The 27,887-nt window shown below is 48.5% G+C and overlaps 3 protein-coding genes across 6 annotated transcripts; 2 read left to right on the forward strand and 1 right to left on the reverse strand.

The window, feature by feature from the left end:
• Window positions 1-222: 222 nt before the first annotated feature.
• gpbp1l1 (GC-rich promoter binding protein 1-like 1) lies at window positions 223-15,230 on the forward strand. 3 transcript variants are annotated; one of them, XM_079751173.1, is made up of 12 exons: window positions 223-345; window positions 1,578-2,899; window positions 3,376-3,490; window positions 6,703-6,817; window positions 7,337-7,653; window positions 8,605-8,674; window positions 8,853-9,049; window positions 9,509-9,643; window positions 11,488-11,643; window positions 13,320-13,447; window positions 13,787-13,889; window positions 14,524-15,230. In XM_079751173.1, the coding sequence occupies exons 3-12, from the start codon at window positions 3,431-3,433 to the stop codon at window positions 14,695-14,697; spliced, it is 1,455 nt and encodes a 484-aa protein (XP_079607299.1). In that variant the 5' UTR covers window positions 223-345; window positions 1,578-2,899; window positions 3,376-3,430; the 3' UTR covers window positions 14,698-15,230. The 3 variants fall into 3 exon arrangements, with proteins under 3 accessions (XP_079607299.1, XP_079607301.1, XP_079607300.1); XM_079751175.1 differs by having other exon boundaries at window positions 11,491-11,643; XM_079751174.1 differs by lacking the exon at window positions 223-345 and adding an exon at window positions 480-520.
• Window positions 15,231-16,073: 843 nt separating this feature from the next.
• On the reverse strand, window positions 16,074-21,134 carry LOC307086115 (histone-binding protein N1/N2-like). 2 transcript variants are annotated; one of them, XM_079751172.1, is made up of 14 exons: window positions 21,011-21,134; window positions 20,742-20,850; window positions 20,511-20,591; window positions 20,145-20,254; window positions 19,702-20,028; window positions 19,519-19,595; window positions 19,346-19,431; window positions 19,187-19,260; window positions 18,516-18,704; window positions 17,772-17,938; window positions 16,977-17,051; window positions 16,739-16,828; window positions 16,523-16,630; window positions 16,074-16,208 (listed from the first exon to the last, which is right to left on the reverse strand). In XM_079751172.1, the coding sequence occupies exons 2-13, from the start codon at window positions 20,840-20,842 to the stop codon at window positions 16,544-16,546; spliced, it is 1,464 nt and encodes a 487-aa protein (XP_079607298.1). In that variant the 5' UTR covers window positions 20,843-20,850; window positions 21,011-21,134; the 3' UTR covers window positions 16,074-16,208; window positions 16,523-16,543. The 2 variants fall into 2 exon arrangements, with proteins under 2 accessions (XP_079607298.1, XP_079607297.1); XM_079751171.1 differs by having other exon boundaries at window positions 16,727-16,828.
• Window positions 21,135-23,207: 2,073 nt separating this feature from the next.
• On the forward strand, window positions 23,208-27,833 carry prdx1 (peroxiredoxin 1). The gene is made up of 6 exons (XM_079751180.1): window positions 23,208-23,251; window positions 23,736-23,852; window positions 24,069-24,222; window positions 24,730-24,852; window positions 25,332-25,462; window positions 27,186-27,833. Exons 2-6 carry the CDS (start codon window positions 23,747-23,749, stop codon window positions 27,266-27,268), a joined length of 597 nt encoding a protein of 198 aa, XP_079607306.1. The 5' UTR covers window positions 23,208-23,251; window positions 23,736-23,746; the 3' UTR covers window positions 27,269-27,833.
• The last annotated feature ends 54 nt before the right edge of the window (window positions 27,834-27,887 follow it).

Here is a 27,887-nt window from a genome sequence, read left to right on the forward strand (position 1 = left end):
TTCAAGATCTCAAAAGGAACTTGTGTGATCAGACAAACGTGCTCTTGGAAATAACGAGGGACATTTATCCAAATAAGTCCATGCAACAGCTCACAAGTAAACTATTTTGTTTTACTCGCATGAATTGCCATTTCCAGATGCTATTTTGCGTTGATATCCTTCGAATCCCGTCGTAGTCTCATCTATGTTGCATAATCGTAAGCGCCCCTGAACGCACCTCTACTTTGCTATTCGAATCGTTCAGTGCCAGCGCCAGCGGTAAGCGCTTCTAAACCCAAACAAACGTCCACAGCGACTCTCACAGCCGACGAAGTTTGAATAGAGTGATACCTCTCCGTGACCGGAGTAAGTCATTTCGTACCTTTCAGTCACACTTGATTGTAACCGTTTCCCCCAGACGCCGTTGGTAGCATCGTCACGAATTACACACGCTAGCCAGTTAGCTGGACGCGTTAGCGGGCTGATGGATGTGTGCTGCTAGGGTAGCCATTTTGAAACTGTGTTGTTCCAACCAGAGCAGGTCTGTTTACCCCTGTTGTTTATGTGCGACCACCGCTTCTAGCGTCGGTGTACTTGGCTGTAGACGTTAGCGATGCGTTTTTATATGGATAAGGTGTCATGCGAGGTTCATTAACTTCACACATCCACCAGTTGCACGGGCTACTGACCCATATAACGCTGGCTATCGGCTAACCATCGCTAGCTATCGGCTAACCTGAACTAAGCAGCCAGAGCTAGCAACAACGCGGAGTAGAGAGGGTCTCGTTAACGCGCCCTGGCCCTTCTATCGTGGACTAGGAGCGCCAGCTATTGCATTTTCTATCCGCATGTAACGGCTCTGCTTTGCATATATGCCATTTAACCTAAAGCCTGCGTTGTGCTGTGTTTTAGTAGTGAATACGTGCGTTGCCAACGACGCGCACATCTGGGTGTTCAAACGTTACTCACACGACATGATATTGTGTTGTTGCCGATGCATTTCCATGAATGTGATTATATATTGTATATGCAATTGATTAAATCACTTTTAAATGTACGGTTTGATAACATATGAGCAGTGCGTCTATTCAGCCATTGGCTACGTCGAACGTACTGTCGTTATGTAATTGTTTGAGTGGAGCCCTTTAGTAAGCTTTCGCTGTAGGGGAAACCGTATTCTGACTAATAACCATAGGATTTATTGGAAGGCTCAGGTATTTTTTTATACGTTTTGGGACTGGGTTGTGTTCTCTGGTTTTGTGCAGCGTTGTGGGCACCGGAGCCTGTCTTAACATGCGTGACAGTGACGTTAGAGATGTTGTGAAGAAAGTGTTTGTGTGTGGAGGATATTTTTAAACTGCAATGAATATTTGATTTAAAAGTCCTAGAATCGCCTCTGAAAGTAGGATATGTACCATGCACCAGTCCTCAACCCTTTAGTCATTGTAGGTTTCTCTCACATGGAGTCTAAGTCTTAATACAATCAGTGTATTCTTATTTATGTCTTGACTATTGTTTACCCCTTTTGATATCTAGAATTTGATGTGTTAACTTGTGTCAAGTGCAAAACATTCATGTTTGTTTTATTCCTTTTGCAGGTATGGTTTGTTCCTGTACTGAAAGTTCAACAAGATCAAGAGAATAATTGCCCTCGGCTCCAGCGAGGATTGACCCCCGGCCACACACACCAACACTGGTTCCCTAAGGGAGGATCAGATATAGGCGCCCATGCTTGGTTTTCCCCCGGTTTGCCTTTTTCTAGAAGAGAAACCGCAGGTTTTGATCTTATTCTGCAAGTTACCTGGCTGCGTTGGTCTTAACCATTAAACATAGGCATCACATGTGTTCTATGATCCCTGCCGACTTGCGAGGGACCTGACCGTTCTGCAGCTCCAGCTTGTCTGATCTATGAAATCTGAACTGCTGCACTCTTCTGGGTGGACCGGATACCACAGGGCCGTCGAGCGAGCGTTTAACAGATGTGAAAGTAAAGCGCCTCACGTCAGACGAGGCATTATAATGTATCGGCCCACAGGAAACCAGTTCCACTAACCCCAGACGCAAGATGACGGCGATGTAACGGCGGCTCTGGCTACCTCTCCTGTCATGTGACCGCAAGACCCGGAGCTTTCTTTTCTTTATCCCCGGGGCCTCCCCTTTTCAATCAGCCAATGAGGTGAGCCGTGGTCGTCCATCGGTGATCTCCATCGTAACGGAAAGACTGTCCTCCAACCTGTCTCCCCCTTTTTTTTTTCTTCCTTTTTGTGTCTGGCTGGATCTCCCAATGCCTCGTTAGGAGAGTGGGCGTGAACGGAGTCTGGCACGCTTTGTGGCAGGAGAAGACTCTCCCCTGCCCCCCCCCCCCCCCCTCTCCCTGGCTGGTGGCCATAGCAAAGCCCCCGTGCAGGGCTCTGTTCTGGTGTAAGCAGTCTCCAGTCCATTTCAACACAACCCAAATCAGCAAAGGCCTGAAGGAGCAGCCAGTGACTGGCTGACATGAGTTAGGGCTCCTTCCCACCGGGACAACCTCGCCACCACACCAAAAAGAAACAAATCACCTTTGGAAACATCAATCAGAAGAAAAAGAACAAACTTGCAATCAGGCACTTCCAGAACCGTTGGACATCTCTGCTCTTTGAGCCCCCCCCCCCACAGGCCCACTTCCTCTGGATCCCCGTTCCAGATCATTCCCGCGGAGCCTTCCCGACCAGACTCCAGGAGTTCCACCCTGGACGTTGGGGTCTGCCTCTTGGGGAAGGGGCTGTGTTGTCCTGGAGGAGTCGGGAGTCGGAGGTCGGGTGTTCCTCGTCTGTCGGCGCACGCGCTCTGAGAGGAGTCGGCCGCGGCCCTCGGGAAGCAAGCCCCGCCGCAGCAGCAGCGCCGGGGGCGGGCAGAGGACTTCAGAGCCACAGACTCTGGGGTAAGGATGAGCGTGGGTAGGGGGGTCCACCTAGCCCCCGGGCTGCCCACTCTCTCTCCCCTCCATAAAGACATATAACGGCCATAGAAAGATATCGGTAGAACGGAACGGCTGCTTGAATGAAATGCACTAATGTACAGAGAGGCCCAAACATAGCAGCCGATCTGAAACACACACAGGACCAGACAACAGGCACCACTGCATCTCGGGGACTGCTTTGGTTCTGTCAGAGTAATATTTTTATTATCAAAGGCCAGACACTTTGCATGCTGTCAGCAAGTGGTCCACCACACAGGCCTGAGGTTATTATTGATCTCTAACAATAGACGCCCAAGTCCAAAGGAAGGCCTTTCTGTTTCTGGAAGACAAAAAGCGGTGAATCCCAATAAAGAGAAACTCAGGGGGGAGTGAGCGGTCCGATCTCTTCCCGTGTTGAGGCTTTCTGTTGAATGACGGTGGTCTATCCACTCTCTCAGATCCTGGCCATGAGGTTTGACGCCTCCATCCACTGACCGGAAACACTGGACCTCAATGGCGCAGCATGACTTTGTCCCTGCCTGGCTTAACTTCTCCACGCCCCAGCCTGCCAAGGTACGTGGCTGCGCTCCGTTCCGTGTTTGTGTGGTTTACAAAATCAAGATGAAGAAACCGTGTGTCTGTTTGGTGCATATGTCGGTTCATGCATGCTGTGTCATGAATTCAGTCCATGGCAATTCATGCAAATAACTGCTAGTAATTAACTGTAAGCATAGCAGAACTTATTGAAAGACATCGATAGTTAAACTATAAATACAAGAAACCAGTACTTCGAAATCCTCCAATGAACATGGCAATAGTACTACAAGTACTTTCTATAAAATGTATAGCAATTAAGGGGACATATTTAACACGGCAACGGCCATATGTTGGTGTATGTGAAGCGAAGACAATCTATCCTTAAGGCATAAACCTGTTGGTTGGGTTGACAGGTGTGGATGGTCGTGTTTGGTTTGACTTGAGTTCCCCTTATTCTCCTCTTTGGTTCCAAGGCAACCTTTTTACAATAAGCATTTTGCATGCATCGTGCAACACTTTGCATGGCTGGTATTAAAAGAAACAGAGGATAGATGGCGAGTAGAAATTGATATAATTACAGTAAGGATGCATACATCAGAGTACAAGACATTTCACTTTAAAAGTTTGAATGACAAAAATGCCATTTTGCATTCCTATTGCAGCCATTTCCATACCTGCCCTGGGACTAGTGACCTCACAAGTGGGAGTGTCCACATAGGTGTGTGTGTATGATGGATAGATAATACTATGGGTGTGTGTGTCAGGAAGGACTATGGGTGTGTGTCAGGGAGGAGTGCCATGCTTTCAGAGTTTTGTGAGCAGTGGACACACAACCTCACATGCACACCACTTTGTTTCTCTTTGGAAAGTTTTTCCCGAGTTTCCCCCCGAGTGATCCGGAGTTGGTCTGGCCTGACTTTAGTGGATTTGTTGGAGGTCATCTCATTCTCTGCATGTGTTGTTGGAGGTCACTCTGTGGCTGCAGGAGAAGGGCTCTAACCCTTCTGATGAGGACCTATTGGTTCAGACGTTTACCTTCAAGGGGCCAATGCATGCAGGCTTGGCTTGATTGACCCGCTAAGTGATTAATGAATCCGTCGGTCATTGTCTGACCTTGTGCAGGTGCTCGGTGTATTCCTACCGGTCTGAACCATGACCGGTCAGAGAGCCGAGTCATGGGTTTGAGATGGAGATGCCGACACGCCATTCACTTCCTCACTGGGACTCTTATCAGTGTTTCCCATACATGCAGCACGCAGTGGAGCAGCGCCCCCGGTGGATTACGAGTGCCACTGCAGTCAGCAGGGCCCAAAAAACAAAACTAACAAAACATCTCACATCAACAAATTAGTATGGTTGCCCTAAATGCTATATATTATGCATCATAGTGCCCCCTGCTGCAGCCCTCACTGGGTTATCCTGGGAGAAATACTGTGGAAAAACAGCCCAATAGTGTTCTGCTGTAGAATAATAAAAAAACACATTGATGAAACTAGGTAGTATTAATTCATGAAAGGCTTTCGACTAAATGTAGGAAGCATGAAGAGCTGGAGCAACGGAACAAGAGACGTCCTCATAGAAAGTAGTTCTGCCTTTTTGATTGCATAGAACAAAAGCCACAGTATTATGAACCCCAGACGAAAGTCATAGTCCCCAGATTACAGACTAACAAACAGATTTAGTGCTAACCTCAACAAAATCCAAAATCTGTCTCTCTCATAAAGCGTGCCCGAAGGTTCGTTGTTCCTGTTCTTTCTAGTAGAAGCGTTTCTTGTGGATTGACCACATCAGAGGACTCGCTGGAGTCACTGATCCCATCCCAACCGGATGGCCCCGCACACGGCCTCGGCGGGAAGGCACTCATCAGCTGATGGGAAAAATCATGTATAGTTATTAAAGATATGCTTCATGTTGGTGTGTGCAAAGCAAATAATCCTACCTTTTTTATTTTTATATTGTTGCCCTGCATATGCATTTAGTATAGTTCATTGATGTTTAGTGACCTCCTTATAAATGAGCAGGTGAAACTTTATAGGCATCCAGATGTTTGAGCATGATGTAAAGGCAATATGTTGGCACTAATAAGAGATTCATCCTGGTCTCGTGATGCACCCTTGAACCAACCGGTTTTATGTTTTTATACCCACTGGTCAGTATGTGTGTAATGGTCTTTGTTATGAAGTATCGTATTACTTTTCTGACTAATAACTACACTACACTAACTAACTACAACTCTCTACTGATGTACAATACCAACACGTATACCTTGGTTATTCAGTATACTTCAGCACGAGAGATATACTGTGTGTGTGTGTGTATGTATATATATATATATGTATGTATGTATGTATGTATGTATGTGTATATATATATATATATATATGTGTGTATATATATATATATGTATATATATCTCGTGCTGAAATGAATTATAATTTTGACAATCATCAAGTTCAGCAAGCTTCTAGTTTGACATATGGGATTATTTGGTGTCTTTGGTTTGCCTGTGTCTTGTCTCTGAGGTAATTAGGGAATTGCTTCTTCTTCTTCTTCTTCTTCTTCTTCTTCTTCTTCTTCTTCTTCTTCTTCTTCTTCTTCTTCTTCTTCTTCTTCTTCTTCTTCTTCTTCTTCTTCTTCTTCTTCTTCTTCTTCTTCTTCTTCTTCTTCTTCTTCTTCTTCTTCTTCTTCTTCTTCTTCTTCTTCTTCTTCTTCTTCTTCTTCTTCTTCTTCTTCTTCTTCTTCTTCTTCTCGGCCTCCGGTCAGCGCTTTGTGTTCTTGGGACTGGCAGTTGCCCTGACATTTAACATCCTAAATGATTCATCATCCAAACCCGTTATGAATGAATCAATAGTGACCCCAGTCTGTGTGGTCAGCCCTGTGTGCGTGGCGTACTGCTATATTGTCAAGCTGATGTCAGTTGGACCTGAATCGGGGGTTCCAAACATTTTCACGCTGTGACCCACGTGCTGTTGGTTCCCGATTGACCCACCAAATATGGTGTACAACCAAATGTTGGCGTTACCACCTCAAAAGGAGGGCGAGGAGCACCTTGATGTATTTTGTTGTAAAGTATCCCTCCTGTTTTGGGTCTTCAACCACTAATTGAAACGGTCGTACAATTAGATTATTTTGATGGTGGCTGCCTGGTCCCCTGAGGTGATCCACCAGTAGAAACACCCCCCTGATCTAGATCTAACAGGACCCCCGTGGGTCCCCAGGCAGCAGACACTAACCGGCCCCCTCCTCAGTCCTCCAGCCACGGTGAGCCGCCCCCGCACCGCGACGCCCGGGCGCCCGCCAGCCGCCGCCGACACAACTCCTCTGACGGCTTCTTCAACAACGGGCCGCTGAGGGCGCCTGCAGGTACCCACCATCACCCCATCAGCACCACCCATCAGCTCCACCCATCAGCACCACCCATCAGCACCACCCATCAGCTCCACCCCATCAGCACCACCCATCAGCACCACCCCATCAGCACCACCCATCAGCACCACCCATCAGCACCACCCCACCAGCACCACCCATCAGCACCACCCATCAGCACCTCCACCCCCCCACTATGAGGCCCCGCCCCCAGCACCCCACCTCCCGTGTGCTGTAGGACCGGTCGGGTCGGTGGAGGGGTTAGTTTGGTTCCCGCTGCATCAGCAGTGATGCTGCCGCTCCATCGTTGCCATGGCGGCAGTGGAGCGATGTGGGGCGTGAACGTTGACCCCCTCCTCCCCTCTCGGGGACCCCCTGTATGTTCACTGATTAAACCCTGATGTGTTGTTGTGGTGGGGGTGTGAAGGGCACGGCTGGCGGCCCCCCTCCCTGCTCCTGTGTTGTGTTGTTAACCGGCCCCCTGTTGTTGTTGTTGTTGTTGTTGTGGTGGTGAAGGCGACGGCTGGCAGCCCCCCTCCCTGCTCCTGAGGCATGACTCGGTGGACTCGGGGGTGGCCAAGGGCGGGCACGGCGGGCTGGCGGGGGGGTCGTGCTGGAAGGAGGCGCCCAGCTGGCACGGAGCCCCCCGGGGGGGCCAGGACGCCCACCACCCCCCGGGACGGCACCCCAAGAGGGGGGGGGGGGACCGGGACAGGCAGGGCGGGCACCGGCAGCGCAACGGCAACTTCCACCCCCGCAAGGGGACCCCGTTCCAGGACAAGTTCCCCAGCGAGGAACGCAAGGACAAGCTGAAGTTCCTGGAGGAGGACTTCGTGAGTAGACCCCCCCAACAGTCAGGGGGAAACCCCTCGCAGCTTCAACTCACATCGCGCATCTATGAAAATGGTGTAGATGTAGTACGAGCCAATGAGAGGAGGAGTAGAGCGGGTCCTGACTCCGCCCCCTGCCTGCTGGCTCCACCTCCAGCCTGTTTTATATATTATAGCGGTAACTATGTGGCTGATGGGGTTAGCTTTGAACTTCAAGAGCCATTGAGTCGACTGTTTAGGTGGGATTCGAACTCTGAGGTAAAAAAAAAGAAAGTGTTTTGGGTTGAGTTCTCGGAAAGAGGGGGGCGTGTTATCCCCATGGTTACGACCCATGAAAACCGCGTGATGCTTTTCTTGTGCCGTCGTCATAATGAGTTGACGCACCACAGGGCTGTACGATGGGAGCCTAAACATCACTCCCCGTCCAGGGACACCATGCTGTTGGACTATAATGTCCTCTCGGACGCCAAGGCTACGCACGCCTCCCTCAAGTCACTGAAGAACGCCCCCTTCCTTCAATTGAAGGACATTTTAGATTGTTAACAGTGAGATATTAGGGAGTTTTAAATAGTTAACTTCAATGTCATAAACATTGCTCTTGCTACTCTTAAAATATGAATCAATTTGAATTTATATCTTTGAAATATAGCAAAGCAGAAGGACTGAAGTCCCAAAGTGAGGCACAATGCTTCAATAGATGAAAGAAAATCCCTGGTTCCGGCAGAGGCGAAGGCACAAGTTTTGTTATTGTTACACTGCTTCGTACAGTAGGTCTGAACTCAGTGGCGGGCTTTGATGTGTCACTTAAACAGTTTGTTTAGAAGAAGGCAGTTTGAGTCCCAGGGAGGGGCCTGGGCACTGTGCATCACCCAGTCCCCTTTTTACCACCCGTTTGCACCCCTGAACTGTGATGTACCATGGGCTTGTGTTTGAACATCATGCCTCTGTCCCCAGCCCTCCCTCAACCCTGAAACAACTGGAAAACCTGGACCCCAGGCCGTGGCCCCCCACGCTGGAGTCTGGGGTGAGAAGAACATTGAAAGCACACTTTGATAACAGTTTAAGATTAGCTTTATCTGGTATGATGAGGACTAAGACCCGATGGCGTTCACCTTCAGTACATGGTCCTCATGAGCGTGTGAGGTATGTGACCTGCTCCTCCAGCCCAGTTCTCCTGCTCACCCCTGCTGTCTCCCCCTCAGAAAACCCCCCGAGTGGGAAGCAGATGGTCTCCAAGATGCTGGTGATCAAGAAGATCTCCAAGGAGGACCCCAGCACGGCCTTCCTGGCCGGCTTCGCGGTGGCCGGGGCCCTCTCCACCAACGGCAGCAAGAGCCCCATGCTGGGCTCCAGCGTGTACAAGAACCTGCTGCCCAAGCCCGCAGTGGCCCCCACCAAGGTGAGGCTCCGGAGGGCCTCAACAGCGACGGCTGTCCGAGTGGGGCCCAGAGGAACAGACCAATGTGTAGTTCCTCTGAGGGTCTCTAGGGGCGCTGCACTGCGAGCCACCCCAGAGGGACCTCACTGGGGAGAGTCGTGTGAATGGCGGCCGGTGGCTCATTGTGCCGTATCATGTCATTAAGTACAGTAAGAATAGACTGTAGAAATGATAATGGAACATATTGGACCTTTATAGAAGTAAAACAAGAAACCAAAAGGTCATTTTATTTATTTTTGCGGACCTCTTTTGAATAATTGGTTGAATACTTGTTAACCATGACGCGATGTTAAACATGCACGTGTTCCCCCACGTCACGGTGAAGCACGGTGTAGCCTGTCCCGATGCACCCCCCTGGGCCCCTAAGGGCCTCAGTGCTGCGGACCCCGGTGACGGGGCCGTCTGCTCTCTGTGTTCCAGACTCAGTGGAAGGCGGGCGGGAGGGAGGGCAGCAAACCTGGCCTCCACCTGACGGGCCGGGACTCCCTGTTCACCAGCCCTGTGTCCGCCTCCAAACCGCCCCCCAGCACGGCCCCCCACAACACCCCCAAAGAGGTGAGAACCAGTGTTGCCACAGTTACCTTGAAAAGTAATCCGATTACTGATTACTAGTTACTCCTTAAAATAGTAACTTAGTTACTTTACAGATTACTTGGTTTTAAAAGTAACTAATTTAGGTTACAAGTTAATTCGGGGGGGCCCATCAGTACCTCTTGTATACAGGGCCCAGCATTTGGTGCTACGGCCCTGGGTGCAGACACGGCTTTCAACCGCTTCCGCCAACTTTTAATGCGTAGACAAAATATCACCGTGCGCTTTACGGGGCGTTCACCGGACGCATCTCCACGTGCGTGACGTGAACAGCGCCTTCTAGCGCTGGAGCTGCTCAGACCTCCCCGTGGGTTTAGTTCTCTGGCGATAACGTAGAGGCTCCCACGCCCTCTCTGCTGCCGTCGCTCCAACACGCACGCACGCACGCACGCACGCACGCACGCACGCACGCACGCACGCACGCACGCACGCACGCACGCACGCACACACGCACGCAGGCACGCTGCACGCACGCACGCACACGCCGCTAATAACGGGTGGCGCGGACTCTGGAGAGTCAAGGTCGACACTCGCCTCTGATAGATTGAAGTCTTTGGAGACTTACGCTGCACACGCACTCTCACACAAACAGGCAGACACACACACACACACACACACCACTCCATCGCTCTCAACGCCAATCGGTGATCCGGGTAAAAAATAGTAACGCACAGTGACTTTGAGTAACTTTAATCTGATTACTGGTTTGGAAATAGAAACGTGTTAGATTACTCGTTACTGAAAAGTGGTTTGAGGCCGTTCGAGGCATCACTGGTGAGGACCCCCCTCCAACCCCCCAGAACACCCCCAAAGAGGTGAGGACCCCCCTCCAACACCCCCCCAGAACACCCCCAAAGAGGTGAGGACCCCCCTCCAACCCCCCAGAACACCCCCAAAGAGGTGAGGACCCCCCTCCAACACCCCCCCAGAACACCCCCAAAGAGGTGAGGACCCCCCCTGTATACTGCCACCTGGCTGACCCAAAGGGCAGGAGGGGGACAGACAGTAGCCTCATGTGGGGTCCACTCCAGTGATGTTGGTTTCATATTCAAAACGAATTGAATTCTAAATTGGTGCGTCGGATCCAAGTGGAGCCCCCCGCTGGCCCCCAATACAGTGAACTGTTTGTCGTGAGCCGTGCACACGCATCTATTACACATTTGAAACCAAGACATCTTGAGGCGGGGGTAGGTTAAATATTAATCCAGAACATGTCTGGCCGCGGTTCAGATCTGTCTCCATGGATACCCCTGACGCCCCCTTTGTCTTCATCGATTCTGTCTCTATGGATACTGACTCCCCGTCTCTCTCTGTCTCCATGGATAAGGTCACCCTGACTCTCTTCCTCTGTCGCCATGGATACTCGCCCCCTGACCCTGTCCATAGATACTGCCCCCCCCACTCCTGTATCCATAGATACTCAAGCCCCTGTCTCCATGGAAATCAACCCCTGCCTCTCTGTCTCCATGGATACTGACCCTACTAACCCCCCCTTGTGTCTCCATGGATACGGGGCCCCTGACCCCGTCTCCATGGATACTGACCCTACTGACCCCCCCTTGTGTCTCCATGGATACGGGGCCCCTGACTCCGTCTCCATGGATACTGACCCTACTGACCCCCCCTTGTGTCTCCATGGATACGGGGCCCCTGACTCCGTCTCCATGGATACTGACCCTACTGACCCCCCCTTGTGTCTCCATGGATACGGGGCCCCTGACTCCGTCTCCATGGATACTGACCCTACTGACCCCCCCTTGTGTCTCCATGGATACGGGGCCCCTGACTCCGTCTCTCTCCCTCCCCAGCAGCTTCCCTCAAGCGTCACCCCCCCCATCGACATCGGGCCGTCCCGACTGAAGCTGATGCGGCGCGGGCCGGACCGCAAGAGCGAGTTCCTGCGGGCGCTGAAGGACGAGGGGCCCGGAGACAACACCAGCAGCAGCCCCGGCACTTCAGGAGAGGTGGGTCCCACGGCCCACTGGTTCATAACCAGTAAGGCACCGTCGCCCACGGCCCACTGGTTCATAACCAGTAAGGCACCGCCGCCCACGGCCCACTGGTTCATAACCAGTAAGGCACCGCCGCCCACGGCCCACTGGTTCATAACCAGTAAGGCACCGCCGCCCACGGCCCACTGGTTCATAACCAGTAAGGCACCGCCGCCCACGGCCCACTGGTTCATAACCAGTAAGGCACCGCCGCCCACGGCCCACTGGTTCATAACCAGTAAGGCACCGCCGCCCACGGCCCACTGGTTCATAACCAGTAAGGCTCCCACCGCCCACTGGTTCATAACCAGTAAGGCTCCCACCGCCCACGGCCCACTGGTTCATAACCAGTAAGGCACCGCCGCCCACGGCCCACTGGTTCATAACCAGTAAGGCTCCCACCGCCCACGGCCCACTGGTTCATAACCAGTAAGGCACCGCCGCCCACGGCCCACTGGTTCATAACCAGTAAGGCTCCCACCGCCCACGGCCCACTGGTTCATAACCAGTAAGGCACCGCCGCCCACGGCCCACTGGTTCATAACCAGTAAGGCACCGCCGCCCACGGCCCACTGGTTCATAACCAGTAAGGCACCGCCGCCCACCGCCCACTGGTTCATAACCAGTAAGGCTCCCACCGCCCACGGCCCACTGGTTCATAACCAGTAAGGCTCCCACCGCCCACGGCCCACTGGTTCATAACCAGTAAGGCTCCCACCGCCCACGGCCCACTGGTTCATAACCAGCAAGGCGACGCCGCCCAACCACGGCCCACTGGATCATAACCAGTAAGGCTCCCACCGCCCACGGCCCACTGGTTCATAACCAGTAAGGCTCCCCCCGCCCACGGCCCACTGGTTCATAACCAGTAAGGCTCCCACCGCCCACGGCCCACTGGTTCATAACCAGTAAGGCGACGCCGCCCAACCACGGCCCACTGGTTCATAACCAGTAAGGCTCCCACCGCCCACGGCCCACTGGTTCATAACCAGTAAGGCTCCCACCGACCACTGGTTGATAACCAGTAAGGCCCCCACCCCTAACCCTTATCTTAGGACTTGAGAGGTTTTAAGGGCCCACTGTGGTTCACTGGGTGGGATCTGTGAAGCTATACAACCTCGTTCCCAACAGGCAGTACTGGGAGCTCAACCGTTTAGACTGTTAACTTATCGTACCTTACTGATAATCTGCTTTTTATTTAACATATCTTGTTTTTTTTTACTGGTGCGTTTAGCTGCTGTAAGACTGCGAAGGTCTCCACTGTAGGATTCATAAAGGATTATTTGATTGCGTCTCTTCCAAGCCTGCAGGGAGTTGACTCCAATGTGTTGTGAAGCTTCTTGACCTGGAGAGGCGCTGGGGTTGAGGAGCTGGTAGAGAAGCTCTGTTAAAGTGTTGCTGTACTTTGCTGAGCGTGGTTTCATTGTTCAGGAGGACGGCTATTAGACGAGGCTCCATAAACCATGATTAACTACGGGTTATGGCAGCGGCGCAGACAGCTATCGGAGCAGCCATAAATTGTTAATGCTGCCGGGTGAAAGGCGTCCAACGTCGACGTGAGGCGCTGCGTCTGCACTGCCCTGGACAGGGTGTCTGGATCTGACGGATGTCTCCTTAACTCGTGTTCTGTCTGACTGAACCGCGTCCAGGGAGACGGCGGCACGCCGGAGCCCAAGGCCTACAGCGAGGAGGGGGCAACCCACGAGAACGGCCTGGCCTACTCCCTCAGCGACTCGGACACGGAGCACCTGTCCAGCTCCCTGGAGGCAGAGCACAGGTGAGGACCGATATCACAGCTTACTCATCCATCCTTCAAACGGTCCCGTCCCCTGAGGGTCACAGCGGGGGGCCGGTGGAGACCTCCGTGGCCTCCAACAGACCTGGGAGCTTTCTTAAATTAAATGCCCTTTTTATAAATTGAAAATGGCTGGCTAAAGCATGAAAGAAAATCAAAAGTCAAAGACTGTAGTATATTGATGCCTAATTATGGAGAAATGTTGATCCCATTTTCCGACGTGGTGATGAGTGTCTGGTTTTCCTGTTGGACCACCTTCGCTGGGTCCCCAGATGGCTCACAGCATGACGACCCTGAGCTCAGAACTCTGTCCCCTGATAGGTTGCTGAAGTCCATGGGCTGGCAGGAATGTCCCGAGAACGATGACAACTTCCTGCCTCTGACCGAGGACGAGCTCCGAGAGTTCCAGACGAAAACTGAGCAGGTGGCCGCGGCCGGGAACAACACATCCCTTTTTGATATCATAGGAAATGAAGCACGGAGACGCCTCCCTATCTCCTGGTCTCCCACTCGTTCCCAGAGTCGTTCCCAGAGTCGTTCCCAGAGTCGTTCCCAGAGTCGTTCCCAGAACAACAAACAAACAGATTGTATGCTTCTTTGCCCGGAGCGCTGCTCTAACATGGCTGGATTGTTTTTCCATATCCGACATGACGATGGATATTGATTATTGAGCGTCCGTCCGACACAGCCTTGTGTTCACTGTAGGCCTCCTAGTGCCCCCCCAACCATGAAGGAGTCGTTATTCACTGTAGGCCTCCTAGTGCCCCCCCCAACCATGATGTAAAGCCCCTTCAGATTAATGAAATGCAATTTCTAAATCTAATTGGTAACACTTCAGAAAGTGGAACAGTAATTACATTAGGGAAGGCAGTGATTAACAAACGGCTGCTATCGGTTATCAATGCGGTCGTATGTTCCGGTGGTTCTGTCTACAAGCTGCTGTTACTCACTGCCCCCAGTGGGGTTAATAAAGTTGTTTGAATAGATGGTCGTGGGGTTGGTGTCCCCCATTCTAACGCTATGCGGGGCTAACCGGGTCCCCTCTGGTTGATTGACAGCTGAAGAGGAACGGGCTCCAGAGGAACGGGGTGCTGCCGAGGCCGCGGGGAGTCACCCTCCACTTCACCCCCTGGAGGAGTGAGCCGCACGTGGAGGAGGAGGACGAGGACGAAGGCTCCGAGACCAGTAGCAGCAGCCAGACCTCCGACGACGAGGGCGGAGTCAGGCCCTGAAGTGGGCGGGGTCAGGCCCCTGGCAACGCCCCACGGAACTAAACGATGAAAAAGATTTAAAAAAAACATAAACCACCACATCACCACCGAATACAACAAAGGAAACAAGAAAAAACAACGACAAACAAAACAGCCAAACAGCCCAGCAAGCAACGCCCCACACCTGCCCCCCCTCCTACTGCTCATGTTTTCATTGTTTTATTTTCTTGGTTTTTTGTTCTTATTTTCTAGATCACCATTTTGACTTTTTGTTGTCGTTTCTTGCACAAGGGAAAAACCAATCATATCCCAGTGAAGGGGGAGATTCCTGCTCCGTCAGACGTCTTTTCCCTGCGTTTTCTCCTTCACTGCAGCCCCCCCCCCCCCCCCCCACCCATCCTCCCTTCACTCTTCCTTTTTTTTCTCTCTCGCTTTGTGGAACTGAAGTGTTGGAGAAAAAACGAAGGGCAAGGAATGCACACAATTCTGCTTTAAACAGACTAACTCATTTCATTGATGATGCTGATGACACATTAATGATATTAATAAAAATTGGTTCCTGAAAAGTTGAAACGTTTTCCACGTGAATCTGGTTGCTGTGTTGTGTGCGCCTCCAACTGTAAGAGTATTTGTGGGAGATGCTATAGTCCAAATCCTGCTTAAAGTTGACATGTTATACACCACCAGGTGAGTGCCATTAGCTATGAAAGCCCTTTTGAATATCTGCATCTTCCAGCATCACTAATGGTGTCCAACCAGATGTGTGCTGGATAGATGAGTACCAGCCCACCCAGTGGACCGTACCAAACGTTGCTCATCTATCAGTCACATCTATTTGGACACGCCCACTTCTGATAACGGCTAATCTTTAAGAATGGGCTTAATGGAGAAGCTGGTGAAAGTGTAGGAGCAGGTTTTGACTCGGCCAGATACAAATGCAGCGTAGCATATACATTTATGATTGCATGCTCAAAAGGGCTGTGTAGATCATCCTGTGGTATTGCCAGAATGTTTAAACTGGGATGAAACCGTGACACAACCAGAATTCAGTTTCACAAGCTAGTTCATGTTTGTGGCCAAGACCGTCCTCACTGAAATGTTGTTCCAGTGTTGCATCATATCCTGAGATGGAAGAGTTTCTATCAATGTTATGGTTTATTCATGTTTGTCAAGAGTCCAAAGTTCAAGTTTAATATTTAACCTTTAAACAATTCAATCACTGAATCTGCATGCTTGCCTCCAATCATCAGACTCATTTTTATAACTTGTGTACATTTGTCTGGCCTCTTACAAAACTGCTTTTAAGGAGGGGCCTGCTGATTAAGCTCCATCAATCATGTACCAATGTTGGCATAATGCCAACTGCAGATTCAACATTAACGGCAACACAAGTTAAGTTAAGGCAACGTTAAGTCTTTATTGAATTTTTACATTGGTTCAGTGACAAACAGGATACACATATTTACAAAAGTGAAATCAACCAACAGCTATGGGTCCACAATCGACCCAGAACAGCAAATCCACGTCACTGCCTGAAAATCGGAAGGAACAAATCACACATTTGAACCTCAAACTTGAAGTCAACAAATAAGTACCCAATACTTTGAACAGCAAGGATAGAGGACACACTGATCCATGTCAATGTTTGGGGGGGGGGGGGGGGGGGTATATAGATAGTTCATGTAGTTGGCCAAATGACAAGGCAATTAAAAACATCTGCACGTTATTCGTCAGGGGCTTCTTGTGGTCAGATCCCAGCAGGGACAAACTAATTGACACCATATTTCCACAGGAAGGGATGCACCCATTTGGATCTCCATGGAAACACGGCTTGGTTTTGAGTTACCTCCATCTCCATGTGGTTGGCCTAAGCCTCGTCCCCGTTGGTGCATGCCACCTCCTCCGGCTTCAGCCTCTTGGTCGAGCCCTCCTTCAGCGGACTCTCTGGTTTCCTCTGCAAAGGTCAGATGGTTGGTCAAGATATCTAAACCAGAACAACTTGTCTGGACAGGTCACTGATTAGTGACGATGAGCCAACATGACTGCCCACCTCCTTCCTCACCTTCCTGACCAGGTGGGAGATGTCAGAGACTGGCGCCTTGGAGGCGTGGCCATTGGTAGAACTGACCCCATTGGTTGGCTTGGCTGTAATCTGGACGACAAAGAAGAAGCTGGTGAATGATCAACATTGGATATTACAGCTCACGTCGCCAACTTCCTGCATTTGAATCGTTAAAGAGGAGACACGGTACTTGAAGAGCTAAGTTCTGGGGGCCTTGTGTCTGAATAACCCAGCTCACCGTGTGAGCGCTGGACGCCGCGTCACCGTTTGGTACACTGGGAGCAGAGAAGGCTGAGGAGGTGGAACCACCATTCTGGAAAAATTGGATAACAAATAAAAAACTCAATTAAAATACAAAAAAAGCAGTCAAACATGCCCTACATCTGAGGGATGGCCATTTAGAGAGCCACCAGATGACGTCATCCAAAGCACCCCCCCCCCCCCCCCCCCCACAAGGATGCCTCCAGGTTACATGGCAGACATTGAGGATCGAACCGAGGGCCTTTCCTCTGTCCCCCACTCACCAGCTCCTGGTTCAGGGGCCCTCGTTATACCCCCAGACCCTGCTCACCAGCTCCTGGTTCAGGGGCCCTCGTTATACCCCCAGACCCTGCTCACCAGCTCCTGGTTCAGGGGCCCTGGTTATACCCCCAGACCCTGCTCACCAGCTCCTGGTTCAGGCCCTCGTTATACCCCCAGACCCTGCTCACCAGCTCCTGGTTCAGGCCCTCGTTATACCCCCAGACCCTGCTCACCAGCTCCTGGTTCAGGGGCCCTCGTTATACCCCCAGACCCTGCTCACCAGCTCCTGGTTCAGGGGCCCTCGTTATACCCCCAGACCCTGCTCACCAGCTCCTGGTTCAGGCCCTCGTTATACCCCCAGACCCTGCTCACCAGCTCCTGGTTCAGGGGCCCTCGTTATACCCCCAGACCCTGCTCACCAGCTCCTGGTTCAGGGGCCCTCGTTATACCCCCAGACCCTGCTCACCAGCTCCTGGTTCAGGCCCTCGTTATACCCCCAGACCCTGCTCACCAGCTCCTGGTTCAGCGGTGCGGTGAGGGCCGCCTTCAGGCCCTCCTGGGCGTCCTCCACCTTCTCCTTCAGCTCGGGGAGCAGCACCACCAGTTCCTCCAGCTCCGTCCTCTCCTCAGACACCTCCTCCGAGTCCCCCGCCTTGTCCAGGATCTTCTGCAGGTTGTCTGCAACATTGGAAAGGACTATAAACATGCGCCATGCATACTTTTGTAGTCTTTTCATTTGTAGGCTTGCTTTTATCTCGTGTAATACACATTTTATATTTCAGCATGCCTTTTATTTGTATTTATTGATACTGATGCCCTCCCTCCATTTGTCCTCCTAGGAAGGTTTGCCTCGATTGATCCGTTGCTCTTCATTACTTTTAGTTTGTTCCAGTTCAGTTATTTAAAGGGTGCTACAGAGGTTTCAATGATCTTAATGCTCTATTGTGCAGTGCAGTGTTCGTTGGGGTCGATAGAAGAGCTCAACCAATTTCTATTCATGGTTTCTGTGACGAAGAGACAAAACAAAACTACTGCCATCGTCTATGAATTGAATACGTAAAACAAATATATGCCCGGCCATTTTAAATGGATGGGTTCGCTCCAAAAGTTGTTCCAATACGGTGACTGAATACATTCTTAACCCATGTGCCATTCTGTACCACTGAAGCTACAGGACCAACTCCAGGAAGGTTAGCTGTGGTACAACCCAATCCGCCGGGTCGACAGCTGATGGTCAGTGCACCACAGTACACACCTAGCCTGGTGGTGATGGCGGAGGCGGCGTGCTGTAGCTGCGGGATGGCCAGGCCGTACTGGCAGTGCAGGGTGTGGGTGAGGCCCAGCTGGTAGTGGGTCTCGGCCAGCAGCCGGCTGTCGGGCTCCAGGTGCATCTGCTGCAGCCTCAGGCACTCCTGGAGGTCCTCCAGGGCCTGGCTGTAGTTCCCTGGGGGGCGAGACATCCACGGTGAGCTTTAATGAAGACCTTCATCACATGCTTTAATGAAGAGCTTCATCACATGCTTTAATGAAGAGCTTCATCACATGCTTTAATGAAGAGCTTCATCACATGCTTTAATGAAGAGCTTCATCACATGCTTTAATGAAGACCTTCATCACATGCTTTAATGAAGACCTTCATCACATGCTTTAATGAAGACCTTCATCACATGCTTTAATGAAGACCTTCATCACATGCTTTAATGAAGACCTTCATCACATGCTTTAATGAAGACCTTCATCACATGCTTTAATGAAGACCTTCATCACATGCTTTAATGAAGAGCTTGGACACGTTCGTCCTCCAGAACCTAGGAATGGGACTGTCCAGAGTGCATTGACATCGGGGTCCACCACAAAGCGCCGCCCCCGCTGTAACCGTCTACGGGGCGGATCTCGTTCGATGGGGGCACCTCGAGATGTCCTTACCCGACTCGGACGACACTTCTCCCAGCTTCAGGTGAACTTGTGCGGCCCACAGGTGGGCTTCCTTCGTGTCCGTCCTTCAAAGAGGAAAGACCGTTAGAGGATGATGTTCACATGACCTCGACCCGGTGCCCCGCCCACCGCCTCCCCTGGGGGTCCTACCGTTTGTAGATGACCTTCGCCACCTCCAGCATCTCCCAGGCGAGCTGAAGGTTTCCCACCTCTTCGTCGCCTTCGTCACCGCTCCCCTGGAAGAGAAGGCGGGTTTAGGATCTCCATGACAACCCCCAGTGATGCAAGTCCAGTGCAGCGCTTCAGTGTGATTGGTCAAGTACCTTGGCCTCGTCGCCATCCCCTTTGGCTTCTTCTGCATCGTCGTCATTATCATCATCTGCCTCTTCCTCTTCCTCAGCTGAGACCAAAGCAAGGGGGGGGGGTCGTTAGGCCATTTTACACCCAGCTGGTGGTGAACTGTGCATTATCCCAGTGTTACCATAGAGATAGAGAGGCGCACTTACAGTCTCCCTCCTCCATTTTCTCTGCCGTTTCTCCCTTCATCTTCTCGATATTCTCCTTGCTCTCTCCGTCGGAGGGGCCGGCTCCCTTCACCCCACCGTCTCCCTCTCTTTTAGGGGTGCTCTTTTGTTCGTTGTTCCCTTTCTTCTCTCCCTCCTCCTCTACTCCCTCCTCCACTTTCTTCTCTCCCTCCTCCCCTTTCTCTCCTTCTGCTTTCTTCTCCCCCTCCTTGTCTTCTGCCTTCTTACCATCCTTCTGTTTCTCCCCGTTTATCTTCTCCTCCGACATGGCATCGTACACCTTGGCCCGAAGCTCATCCCTCGTCTTCTCTGTTCGGCCACATGGACACAAAAGGTTAGCAAGGCTGTCAACGACCAACCACAACATTTCACTTCAACGAGGTCCAACATCATTTAAAAACATAAATAAACAAACGTTTCCTCACCGTCTACATTTTCTGTGCTCTCGACGTTGGAGTCTTTGTTTTTCTCTCCCTCCTCGGTTTCCTCCTCAGGCACTCCTTCCAGAGCGTCCCCAAGAACGGTGTTCTCCATTCTGCCGTCACACGGCCGAACAACCTCCCGTCACTTCCCGGGTCATTTTGCCGACATTTATCCAAAGCCACTTGCATTGAATTTTAGATGAATATTCATTAATAACAGGCGGGGTTTGGCGTCCTCCTCTAGGAGGCTACAGCCTCAACGCCGTGTCCCGGTCCACGGCCTGATCAAGTTGCGCTGTAACAGGACTAAGAGTCCGGATGATGAGGCGACATGTGTGTGGATGACAACTCTTTAGACAATGTTCTTACCGTGCCAGGTCCAATAGCGCTCTTCCACACCAGAAGAAAGCCTCGCCACATTCATCGGCCGTATCTCCAAATGTTTTAGCTCTGGGGAACCAAACATCGTGTGGAACTATTACTACTTGAGTTTACAGTTGTCGGAACCACTTCATATAGAACCAGTAACATCAGTTTCCTGTAATACTGATCCATTGTGGCAGATGGCTAATGCGTTGATAGTTTTCTTTGTCCACTCACAGCATGCCGCAGGCCTCTTGCAGAACGCTGGCCGCCTCCACCGCGTTGCCCATAGCCAGGTGCTTCTTGCCGGCTCCGATTAACTTGTTGGCCTCTTCCATGTCGGGTTCTGGATGTCGAGACAGGTGGTAATTGAATTGAACACCTCGGTCTTAAACCATACATGCAAGTTACACTCCAGAGTGTTACCGATGAGCGAGTGCCACTAGTACAAAAGCGACTACTGAGAAGTTGTAAGGCAAATACAAATACGTTATTTTGATACATACCTTGGACGGAAAGGTATAAGCCGAAGAGAGATTAATCAAAATCAGGTTCTGTTCTTCGGTCTAGACTTGGACGGATTTCTAAGTTTTGGATTTGGCGCGAAACTTGGTATATTTCACGTTCAATATCCGGGGGTGTGACCCAGCGCGGGAGTTAATCTTAAAGGCGCAGCATTTTAATATCTGAACCAGGACCTTTTGTCAGTGACTAGGATTAATTAGGGCAAAAATAACCATTATTGATAATAACGTGAACAATATATAAATATTGGTTGATATATTACACATTAGTGTAATTTACACATTTACTTAACATTTGTATACTTCTTAATCTACACATTAACTAACATATACTTATAATATTTAAATGTTTTCGATGCTCATATATCTTTGCCATTGACATTACTAATATCGCTGCATGTGTTTATCTGTGTTATCTGTGTTTGTGTGTTGTTCAGCGGCGGACTGAGGGGAACGCTGCCATTTCCTGCTGTGCGGGGACTATCGTTCCACCCTGGGGCCCCGCCTCCTCCGGCCGGGGGACCCTTTGCTTCCCTGTCAAGGGCAAGTCTGTACTTGGCACCCCATCAATTCAAGCGCCCACGGAGGCAAAAGCCTCCCCAAATAGCAAGACGCCTTATTAATGCCTCATAAATTAGTATTATCTCTCTCTCGCTCACTCACTCACTCACTCACTCACTCACTCACTCACTCAATCTCTCACTCACTCACTTAATCTCTCTCTCACTCACTCACTCACTCACTCACTCACTCACTCACTCACTCACTCAATCAATCTCTCACTCACTCACTCTCACACACAGTCACAGGCACACACACAAACACAATTATCTTTCCTTTGAGCTATAGGCCTAGATGGGAAATGTATTTACATTTCTTTAAAGGACAAGCAGGCCTACAACCTGTTTCACTGGACATGAGGGTCTACGGGAGAGAGGGTTGGGATGAATCGTTGATGAAGGACGTGTTGTTATTAATTTTAGCTGTTGTGTCAGCAGTGAACACGCGCCCTTGATGCGATGCGGTCCCCATGGCAACGACAAGAGCGGGTGAATGACAATGGATTGAGCCGAGATAGCGAGGCGCTGCAAGGTTGGGGCCAACGTTGTTATTGGCCTTCGGATGCCGTATATGCATTCGGGATGTCAGCGAGGCATAACAGTCTCGCGGACAAATACAATTATTTAATCAATTAACTGAGACACAATACCATTATTATAAGGCTTTCATTGGACATTGATTCTGCCGACAGCTTTGGGAAAGTGACTGATTAAAAATATAGAAAAATGTAAAATATAAAATGACGATAAATGACATGCATTAATACTTGAGGAAGGATCTTCAGTGCAACGTTTAAACAAAAGTCGCTTTACATTTTGGTATTACTTTCCACCCTTCAATAAAATAAAGACACTACCCTATTATTGTGCAACTAAAACAGCAATCATAGTTTATATAGGAGGAAGTAAGAGTGCCTTGAAATCATTTTCGGAAATCCTTTCCACGCCTTGTGTTCCCGCTCTTGCAACGGACTGACAAACAAGGACATTTGGATATGGTTTTAAAAATACCATATCATATCAAACAAATAAAATGGAACATTAGACAGTTCCACTATTTGGTCAATATTTGATCACAGCCTACTATTGTGTCTGAATTAAGGGATAAGAAATGCACGTAAAGCACACCCTTGTTGGTTTTATAGTGATTGCTTTAATTCTGTATTCATCAGAGCCTGATTCCTGGAGGCTAGTCTGCTGACAAAACCACACGACTCTGTCAGACGAGCACGCCTGCTAGTTACGGATGAGGAGAGAGCCTTCAAGACTGGATACTGGAAATTGTTTTCTGTAATCACCACTTGGGTTTTAAAAAGCTGTATTTTAGGATATTGCCCATTGTAGCTACGTGTTATATAGGCGATTAAACTCGTAATCCCTGTGTATTTTGAATAAAATGGTAGATTTTATATGACAATTTGTGCCTTATCATCCTTACTCAGGAGGTCACGTTTCAAGCGGGATGAGCTCCATGGAAGTGGAGAAGAAAATGTGCAAAGTCACGCCGTATTTGTAGAGCAACTATCATCACCCAAGGGAACTGGGCTGGCCACGACACGTAGTACCGTTTCATCGCGAGATCTGAGACCGTGTATATAGCCTCAAACCAAAGCCTCCTTCAGAACACTCTTTTCATCACTGGCGTGGACGGATCAAAGCAAAGGTATGTAATATGGGCGCTTTATTGTAAGCTTGCAAAGTTCAATTCATTAAATGTGACTAACTCTTTCCTACAATTAGTGCCATTTGTTTATTTTGTTGTTTGTTGTTTTTGAACATTTTATTTGTAAACGCATGTGTCATAAACTTCAGGACACTTCCACCATGGTCAAAGCCATCCTCTTACTGTCTATTGAAGTGATTAAAAAGATCTAGTACTATAGCTACATTTAAAGCAGTTTATATTGTTAGCCTAGTCTCATATTAGTTTAGTCGTGCAAACCAGCACATGACTTTAAAAACAGAATACAGTCATTAACTACAGCTTTTGAAATAGTGTTTAAAATAACCCCCCGTTTCGGAAACACCTGTTTATTCATTTTCTGTTCGTTTTCTGCAAAGAAGAAGTGAAATTGAATAGAATTTTCCCTCTATAGCTGACGCATGACTTTCACAAAATTCGACCTTTTTCCCTTCCTGAAAACCAGTCGGACTCACGATGTCGGCGGGAAATGCCCAGATTGGAAAACTGGCTCCAGACTTCACAGCCAAAGCAGTGATGCCGGATCTTCAGTTTCAGGACCTCACGCTTTCCGACTATAGAGGTAGGAGGTACTTTGATCGGCCTCTCTTCAATGGAATTAAAACCAATCAATTCAGAGTCCCAGGACGCATTGAAATCCCCACCCTCATTTGCACTACACAAGAACTTTGGTAGCCCCCCTGTAATCATCAGGCTGCTCTCGTCCCGGGGGATCAGGGACTAGGCTGCTCCAATTAATTCATTATTTCGTTTTGATTATTGGTTCTTTTTGATGCAGGGAAGTACGTGGTGTTCTTCTTCTATCCTCTGGACTTCACCTTTGTGTGCCCGACGGAGATCATCGCATTCAGCGAAGCAGCTGAAGACTTCAGGAAGATCGGCTGTGAGGTCATCGGCGCATCAGTCGACTCGCATTTCTCCCACTTCGCATGGTACAAACGTGTAACCTCATCACCACTATATCATACTCTTTAGTCAGGTGCTAGCCAACTCAGTCCTTTTGCAGACGCTTTCATCATATGATTAACAAGCAGAGCCGTGTCAATATTCTTTACTCAGTTACTAGCCAACTTAGTCTTTGAGCGGATGATTTCATTACCTGGTAGGCCTACACACACACAGCCTCATTACCACTATATAATAATTATCAGGTTGTGCTTCATTATTTGGATTTCGAACCCAAAACCTTTCGTTGGCTGCTAGGCCTACTACCCTAACCACTAAACTATCCTGCAGCCTATTATTATAACAACAGTATCAGCCTGTCATTATATCGCTTATACCACTGTCATTAGGTCACCATGCATACCGTCTGCGGTATAAACAACCTCATACGTGTGCTTGTGTGTGTGCGTGCGTGTGTGTGCACGTGTGTGTGTGCGCGTGTGTGTGTGCGTGTGTGCGTGCGTGTGCGTGTGTGTGTGTGTGTGTGTGTGTAGGGTCAACATGCCTCGTAAGCAGGGCGGTCTGGGCCCCATGAACATCCCCCTGGTGGCCGACTCGCGCCGCACCATCGCCACGGACTACGGAGTCCTGAAGGAGGATGACGGCTGTGCTTTCAGGTGAGAGCCTCGGCACCGGGCCGAGGTACTGACGGAGAACACCTCTCCGTGGCTGGGCTCGCTGCTGGGGCCGCTGACGGGCCGATACTAGAGCTGCCTCTGGGTTCAACAGTTGGAGTTTACTACAACGGTTCTCCAGTGCTGAAGCGACCTTTCGACATACCGCTAACTTCAACGAGAGATTATTGATTGTCGATTTGAATCGTTTTGAGTTTTTTGGGGTTATTTGTGATGGGAATAATGTAGAAAACCTGCTGCTTATTTCCAAAGAAATACAAATACTTGCTTGCCTTTTCCGGTTTTCAAAGAGTTGTGAAATGAACGTGTTAAACAATAAGACAGCAGGGAAGGAGACTCAACAAATGGATGAAGTATCTTTAGTCGCAGGCAGCTCATGGATCCTCTTACCTGGGGTTTCTACCAGGTCGAGCGCTCCTGTTTGTAACTTCCTGTTTGTAACTTCCTGCTTGTTTTCTCAGAGGGCTCTTCATCATCGATGGGAAAGGCGTCCTTCGTCAGATCACCATCAACGACCTGCCGGTCGGCCGCTCAGTGGAGGAGACCCTGCGCCTCGTCCAGGCCTTCCAGTTCACCGACAAATACGGGGAAGGTAGGCCGCCATTCTCCCATGATGCCTTGCTGTTGTGTCAGCAGACCAAGCCCAAGGTTTGCTTTTCACCAACTGGGTTGTTTATAACAACACTTTTTTTTTACAGTGTTGCTTTGGTGACTTAATCCAACAGAATTCAACCCTGATTCATCACATCAAAAATATTACAGACTTTATTTGTCTAAATAGCTTTTGTAATTTGTCATTAGTATAAAAATGTCCTGATCACAAACTCTTCTAATCAGGATGTGCTGTACTATCTACATGACCTGTTTTTACTTAATAATTATAAAGGGGTTATATTAAGAGCCTTGCTTTGACACCGTTGCTACCGCGATCATGATAAGCAGGTTCTGATGACTGATGTCTGATATCTGTCAAAGGAAAGGTCATATCCTACCCACCGCTTCGGGTTCAAAGGATACAACGTTCTTAGAGGACAGAGCAAACTCTTTTATATCTGCAGTCCAACTGTCCAACGCCAACAAAGACTAATCGTAACACCTAAAATTCACGTGTTGTTTCACACTAGGCGGTGGAACATTTTAATGATCAAAATAAGAAACACAAACAGTAATTTCATTATCCTCTCTGAAAAGTTTCTTTATAACACTCTTTTAGGGTTTCTTTGAAACCCTAAGCAAATATAGTACCACCTCCATTAAATAAAGCTATATGCTAACAGGTTTATATATAGTATATAGTATAATATAGTACCACCTCCATTAAATAAAGCTATATGCTAACAGGTTTATATATAGTATATAGTATAATATAGTACCACCTCCATTAAATAAAGCTACATGCTAACAGGTTTATATATAGTATATAGTATAATATAGTACCACCCCCACTAAATAAAGCTACATGCTAACAGGTTTATATATAGTATATAGTATAATATAGTACCACCTCCATTAAATAAAGCAACATGCTAACAGGTTTATATATAGTATATAGTATAATATAGTACCACCCCCACTAAATAAATCTGCATGCTAACAGGTTTATATATAGTATATAGTATAATATAGTACCACCTCCATTAAATAAAGCTACACGCTAACAGGTTTATATATAGTATATAGTATAATATAGTACCACCCCCACTAAATAAATCTGCATGCTAACAGGTTTATATATAGTATATAGTATAATATAGTACCACCTCCATTAAATAAAGCTACATGCTAACAGGTTTATATATAGTATATAGTATAATATAGTACCACCCCCACTAAATAAAGCTACATGCTAACAGGTTTATATATAGTATATAGTATAATATAGTACCACCTCCATTAAATAAAGCTATATGCTAACAGGTTTATATATAGTATATAGTATAATATAGTACCACCTCCATTAAATAAAGCTACATGCTAACAGGTTTATATATAGAATATAGTATAATATAGTACCACCTCCATTAAATAAAGCTATATGCTAACAGGTTTATATATAGTATATAGCATAATATAGTACCACCTCCATTAAATAAAGCTATACGCTAACAGGTTTATATATAGTATATAGTATAATATAGTACCACCTCCATTAAATAAAGCTACATGCTAACAGGTTTATATATAGTATATAGCATAATATAGTACCACCTCCATTAAATAAAGCTTTATGCTAACAGGTTTATATATAGTATATAGTATAATATAGTACCACCTCCATTAAATAAAGCTACATGCTAACAGGTGTGTCTTTTCAGTGTGCCCCGCCGGATGGAAACCAGGAAGTGACACCATCAAGCCCGACGTCGAGAAGAGCAAAGACTTCTTCTCCAAACACTGATGGTCACGACACCCCGGGCATCACCAGACTGTGTAGTCTACTGTAGGAGATAATGAGATTATTTATGGAAATGGCCTGTAGTCCAATCCACCACTGTGCCTGGAGGGAGAAGAGGAAGTGGGCTGAAGCTGGAAGACCAGTTTTGAAGAATGGTCCCTCTCTGTGGTGTAGAACAGATGCTATTGTAAGCAAAGTGGACCTGTCTGTGTTTAGTTCTGTTTTGTATATCTAGGTGTGGCTGACTGTACTAGTTTGTTGTACATTAAAAAGTGCCGGCTCCACCTGTATTGAAAGCTCAGAAGTCAATATTGATTTTAGTTTTTAACAGTTGAATATTTAAACGTTCCTTAAATAAATATTGACCTGTCATGACGCAAGAAAAAACAATGCATCTTTTAATATTGTGGTATTGATTGGTGTTGGTTATTGTTCCTTTTATGCATATCACTGAACAAACGATAAAAAAAAATAACAATGTGTATTTTATCAGATGAGCTCCAAAATAGGAGTGAAATTAAGATATTTCATGATTATTGGATATTTTTACAGCACTGTTCTAGTAAGGTTTTTTGGCAGGTTTTAGACATGTAATTGCTGTATTATGTATGCCCAGCATTTG

This window comes from Pollachius pollachius, assembly GCF_949987615.1.
Source record: "Pollachius pollachius genome assembly, chromosome: 14".
Taxonomy (NCBI): domain Eukaryota; kingdom Metazoa; phylum Chordata; class Actinopteri; order Gadiformes; family Gadidae; genus Pollachius; species Pollachius pollachius.